The sequence below is a fragment of the Terrapene carolina genome, unplaced genomic scaffold (assembly GCF_002925995.2).
Source record: "Terrapene carolina triunguis isolate 2854851 unplaced genomic scaffold, T_m_triunguis-2.0 Scaffold62, whole genome shotgun sequence".
Taxonomy (NCBI): domain Eukaryota; kingdom Metazoa; phylum Chordata; order Testudines; family Emydidae; genus Terrapene; species Terrapene triunguis.
The window spans coordinates 958,751-964,750 of NW_020664413.1; the positions used below are offsets into that span (position 1 = coordinate 958,751).

The following is a 6,000-nucleotide window of genomic DNA, read 5'->3' on the forward strand; positions in this document are numbered from 1 at the left end:
CATTCGTCCCTGCAGAGAGACAGGTTCTCCAGAGCTCAGGGCACTTCCCTTTCATTTTTAGCAGGTCCAATTAAACAGTCGCCTCTGTCTAAATGTTTGTTATTAGCACAGGAGACCAACCTGAGCAACCCCGTCTGCACCACAGGGCTATTGGTACAGGTCAGGGAACTGCCCCGCACACAGGCATTAGTGCTTGAAAAAAAACGCTGAGCCAGCCGGCAGCTGCCTAATGCCATGCTGCAGCAGTGATACCTACTTAGTACTCAGACAGCTCTTCCCAAAGGGGAGGCCATATAATTGACAGATGGGGAAACCGAGGCACGGATGGGCGGCGAAGAGACTCGCTCAAGGTCACACAGGGAGTTAGGGGCAGAACCAGGGACAGAAGCCAGGCACGCTGGTTGATTCCCCATCTGGGGCACACGGCTTCCCTCAGTTCGACAGCTGTAACGGATCGTGGCCTGTGGCAGCAGCGCTCCTAGGTAACCTGCTGCAGTCTCAAGCAATTGGCTTCCCATAAGCATCCACACCCCCGAGTGGGAATCTGGACCGGCTCTCAGAACACAGAGAAACACGGGCTATGCCTGCTGAGACATGCAGAGGGGCACCAAGGCCGCGGCAGCCCAGTTGACCCCCCAGCCCCACAAAAGAGAGATCACAGAGGACTTTTACCATGGTACTCACTCTGGGTCTCTCAGGGGAGTGGCCTGCTCCCACTTTGCATCTTTGCTCAGCTGGATGGTGGACATCTGAGCTGCTACCGCGGAGATGTCAGCATGGTGGGCTGGCTCGGTTTTCCCCACCTGGTCTCCACTGCTCAGGGCCAGGAAGTTCACAGTCCGACAGGGCGCACTGGGGTCCAAAGAGTCAGAATTGGAGGCTAAGAGGCGAACACTGATTCGTTTAGTGCAGACGGTGGCACTGTTGGGGCCAGCCAGGCTCAGGTTACCGCTCAGGCACCGGTTACCCAGCTCCAAGTTCAAGGGGGCGGCCGTTTCTTTTGGGCTCAGCTGGGCGAGGAGATGCTGTTTCCAGCGGCTGTTCCTGTTGAATAGGTTGTACTGGAAGCCCGTGTTCATGAGGCAGGAGGTCTCAATCCTGCGGCCAAATTCGTTGTAGGTAACCTTCCCGCTCAGTTTCCTCACAGCCTCTGTGAGCCGGATCTCTCGCTCCTTGGCTTTTAAAGTCTGCACCCGGCTCTCGCTGTCCTCCAAGTGCCAAGAGGTTCGCTCGGCTCGGAGGGCTGCGCTGGGCTGAACTGGAGACAGGCGGGGCCCGGGGGTGGCTTGCTCCAGCGCGAGGCTGTTGCCTTTCCCAGATCTGTTCTCCAGACTCATGGAGGAGCCGTCCCCGGTCCCCCCACAATGGGACCAAGATATCGCCGGAGACCTAGGGGTGTTCTTCAGTTTCTTGTTCTCTGGCGACTGCAGCGAAGGCACTTTAGCACTGTTTGGCCGTAGGAAGGAGTTATTGTTTAGCACTGGTTTGTACTGGCTGGACGTTTGTTTACCTGAGCCTAGAGGAGCGCATTTCCCTCCCGAGCCGGGCTGCTCCCCAGCCGCACTTGGCCGGGGGAACGGTTCCACCGCCGAGGATGCCATGCCTTGGTCAGCCTGGAGCCCTCTGGATGGGAAAGGAAGCTGTCGGCTCTCCGAAGCACTGGACCGTAAGCAGATGGACTCGAGCCGCTGGTAGGGCTTGTGTCTGAAGTATGAGCGCCGATACAGCAACGTGCTCCCAGCGAAGTCCGGGAAGGGATGGGGCGGGGACCGGGAGAGGGGCAGGCTCCGGTCACTCAGGTGACTGCTGCATAACGAGGCTGGGTACAAGAAGCAGGCGCGCTGGGGAGGGATCCCTGAGTGGACTGGCCTGTGGTCCTGGAAAGTACTCACATGCTTTCTCCCTAGCTTCCAGATGGGCTTCACCTGCTGCTGAGCGAGGAACCAGGCCTGGCTCTCGGGGGGTCTCGCCGCAGCTGGAACGGGGAGTTGGAAGTTACTTCCCCCTTTGAGGCCTATGCTATAGTGTTCCGGTCCTGCCGAGGCCATGTAGAGCCATAGCACACCAGGCAAGGGCTGACTCAGAACAGGGACTCAGGCGGTCTCGCCATCATCTTCTCCAGGGTCCTGTCAGCCTGCAGCAAGGACACAGCAAGCAAAAGTCTTCAGCTGCAGCCTGCACCATTGGCAATCACACCCCGCCCAGCCCCAAGGCAGGGTGAGCTTTGTGCACGCTCAATGGACAGTACTACAGTATCAGAGGGGACTCCAGCCATCCCTGCCTATCAACGGCTGCGCCCCCTCCCTACACTGCAGAGCGAGCCCATGGTGCCTCCTGCCCGGGCATCCCAGTGAACTGCGTTTCCTGGGGCACAGGGGACACTCGGGTGAAAGGCCGCATCTAACGTGCAGCAGGAAGATGGGGACGTTCCTGATTGCAGTTTACAAAGCAAATGCCCAAGAGGGAGTGACCACCCACAGCAACATTTCAGCCCCCAGCCAGGTGTAGGACTGAGAAGGAGACTAGCTTAAACCCACCTGTGGGGCCTTGATCTTCACCTCTAATGCCCAAAACAGGCTAGCTAAAACCTCAGCTGATGCCACCCTCATCCCCTCCCCGCACCCTGGTACTCCCCTGGGACACAGGCTACAGAAGAGATCCAGAGAAATCCAACCAGGAAGAGAGGAACTCTGTCTATTCTGAGGGCTCCCGCATGCAAGGCTGGTTACAAAATATTAACACGCTCTTCGAATTCAGGTGATGGGGGTAGGAGAATCTCAGGAAACTAGTTGGAAAATTCAGGGGTCACCCTCAGCATGGTATGAGCGACACACACTCTACCCCACCGTTAGGAAAGAGACCGCGGATGTCAGACTGATTATACCATCCCCACCCACAGAAGCCGGTGTACAACTTTCTCTGCTACCCCAAAATAGAAAGTGAGTTTGCCACCCATCCTTTTGATGAGAACGGCAATTTTAGCACAAACACTATTGCTGAAGTGAAAACTACACCTAGATCACAGACTGTGGCTTGACTGCTCCCCTGGGTCTGCACACAGCCATGTGCATGCAGCCAGGCCGATTCAGCGTGTTACCCCTGCTCAAGGACTGGCTGTTGGAGCTCCCCCAGGAGCTAGCTCAGATGAGAGCCAGTGTTTCCCAGGATAGAGGGGAAGCAGGCAGAGACGCTCTGGTCTTAGTTCTGAACTCTCAGAGACGGAAGCTCTCTCTAGCCTGGACACAAAGTCAAAGGAAAAGCTGGTCTCTCGCACAAAAGTGGATGCTGCGAAGAACAGCTCAGCGAGGCCTTTGAAAGCGCTCTGCCCACACAAAAGCCTTTACTTTCTTAGCCAAGTCCAGGGGAGAAGCCCCTTTTCACTGCTGCTTTGCAGTTTCACTAGCGGCTACAAAAGAACAGATCCGGTTGCCAAAAAAATACAGCCACAGCGAAATGAGTCAGCAGATGAGACATCGCACAAAAGCCTGACTCAAGACTGGTGGACAATACAGCCAAACCCCTTCAAACATTGTCCGGTTTACACAGGGTGGATTTGATTTAAATCACTAGTCAGGAAGACTCGATTTAATCATGGTTTTCTACATAAAAGTGCATTCTTGATGGTTGTTATAACCTTAATACATATTCTTCACAACTCAGAGATAGATGTAGGTTTCATTTTTAGAAGGTACATGCTATACATTTTTAAACAGTGATTTATTTTGAAAACTTTTCAGATTAGTTTTACAGCTATATCAGAAAATGAATGATTGTTTGGTTATTTCATTTACCAAAGGTAATTGAAGCAGATATTATGAAGTCATTGGGAGGGGAAATATCTCCAGTTCAACAGGTTAATCATTAATATTTGGAGGATTTTCTTGCCATACTCTATTAAGAGAAGAACATCACCAGACAGACATTCACATTGTTTTATTTAACTAAAACAACAATATTAAGTATTCTGGATTTTTTTCTTCAACAGCAAACATAATATTTCAACTAAACAAGCATATGTCCCTCGCTTCTCACGTTTATCTCCAGACTTTTTCTCCTTGTCCAGATCTATTCCGCCCCCAACAATCTTCTATTCATTGAACTTTTTGAAACTTTGCACTTTTAGAGAGAGGTAAGGGATTGACTCTGTGTACACAAATTTGCAGAGGGACAATAGGGTTGAGGTCTGTTATTTCTCACCTCTATATATTATTTATTTATTTAAAAACATTTTTGCTGTTAACAAGCATGTTATCTCTGGAGATACAAATCCAGTTTGAGAACTGCAAAACTAAGCATCTCTGATGGTATCTTCTAGACTGAGCACTGAGTCCCATTGGGCAGATTGAAAGATTACCCTAAATAATCTATACAGAAGCCCCTGGAACCCCATAAGATTGGGTTCTTAATCCATGAACTATTGGAACTCATTTACAAAACTTTTCTTAAACATGACATGAATATATTGTCTCATACTATAGAATTAGAATGTATAATCCCTATTCCATGAGATATCTGAGCAATAATGTATTTTAATTAAAACTATCTTTAGATAAAATGCTTTTTGAGTAAAAACCTATACAAAAAATCCGATTTAAATAAAAAAAATCATTGATTTTTAGCCCCCCTGAGTTTACAGCATTCCTGACTCCTGCGCGCAGGTCTTGAGGTTGCGGTGCTTCCCTTAAAGACCCAGCTCCTGGAGTCATGATTATGTGACAATCTCAACTCTCAAGTTTCTCACCCTCCTGGTTGCAGAGAAGAGCCTGACCATGTCACCTGAGTGTGCTCTGAAGGCTCAGGCCTGGTCTACATTAGAAAATAAGGTCCGTTTACCAACGGTCGATGGGCCGTTGACCTAGTGCTGTCTACATGGGGACTTAGGTCAGCTCAGGGGGGTGGATTTTTCGCTGCTCGGGGAGGTGGATTACCCATGCTGACGGGAGAACCCTTCCCGTCGGCGTGGGCAGTGTCTATGCTGAAGCCCTACACCAGCGCAGCGGTGCCGCGACAGCGTTTTCAGGGTAGACAAGCCCTCAGAAACCAGAAGACGAAATACGCTCCCAATATACAGTCTTGCAACATTTCATGATTTTTAAGCCAATCTCACCATTTTGGGGGCCTGCCTCCACTTGTAACCACTTATACGGAGCTGGCCATTCCTTTGGGGGGGGCACTTTTCTTGGCAGCCATACCAAAAGGAGATTCCACCAAGATAAACAGAGCAGTGTCTATATTAGACACACCCGCAAAACCCAAACCCTGCCAAACCAACACACTCCCCTGTGCACACCTGGGGAGAGGGGGCGCACGTGGGACAGATGTTAGTCACATGGTTTAACGCACGACTGGAAAGTGCCCAGATACTGCGGTGATGTGGACGAAAGAAGAACCCGGACAGAACAGAATTAGCAGGTTGAATTAATTCCCAAACGTTCGTTTACCTTTCACCACCCGGGAGCCTTGCTCTTTTTAACTGCACTACACCGTTAGCAGGAATTCACGTACAAGGACACTAGAATACTTGGGAACGTGGTGGGCAGAAAGTGTATTAAGTTTAGCACAAGTTCCCTTTGGAGCAGCAGGAACAGACTTGGTCCTGTAAAGGGCCCTGGCAGCTCAGACTACTGGCAATGGGAAAGGAGCCACATGCAAACTCCAGGCCATCGGGTCCAGTTGAGGAGACAGCTCTCAGAGAGGAGTGGACTCGGTCGGACAAGCAGAGCGCCTAGCAGGGATCATCTGCAGACCTGAACTTTCCCAGGCGTTAATGGATTTCACAGCCCTGGTACCAGCACCTCCAGCCTGAGTCCAGCTCAGGACAGCAGCGACCGAACTAGGGGAGATGTGGTCTCCCTGGAGTCTCTGTTCATGTCAGCGGCAGGCTCTGCAGAGGGGTACAGGGCACAGGCCACAGGACTGAACAGAAGCGCTCTCTCTGGGTCAGGCCCAAGACAGAGGCTGTGCCCTGCTGCCTTTAGCTGGGAGTGCACGATGGTTTCC

General features: G+C 51.4%; 1 protein-coding gene across 1 annotated transcript in view; it reads right to left on the reverse strand.

Annotated features, from left to right (window-relative positions):
* Window positions 1-2,132, reverse strand: part of TTLL4 (tubulin tyrosine ligase like 4) — a 28,943-nt gene extending 26,811 nt beyond the window's left edge. The window contains exon 1 of the mRNA XM_026647358.1: window positions 685-2,132. Coding sequence (XP_026503143.1) covers window positions 685-2,048 — 1,364 coding nt within the window. The 5' untranslated portion in view covers window positions 2,049-2,132. The remainder of the gene's footprint in view (window positions 1-684) is intronic.
* Between the last annotated feature and the right edge of the window lie 3,868 nt (window positions 2,133-6,000).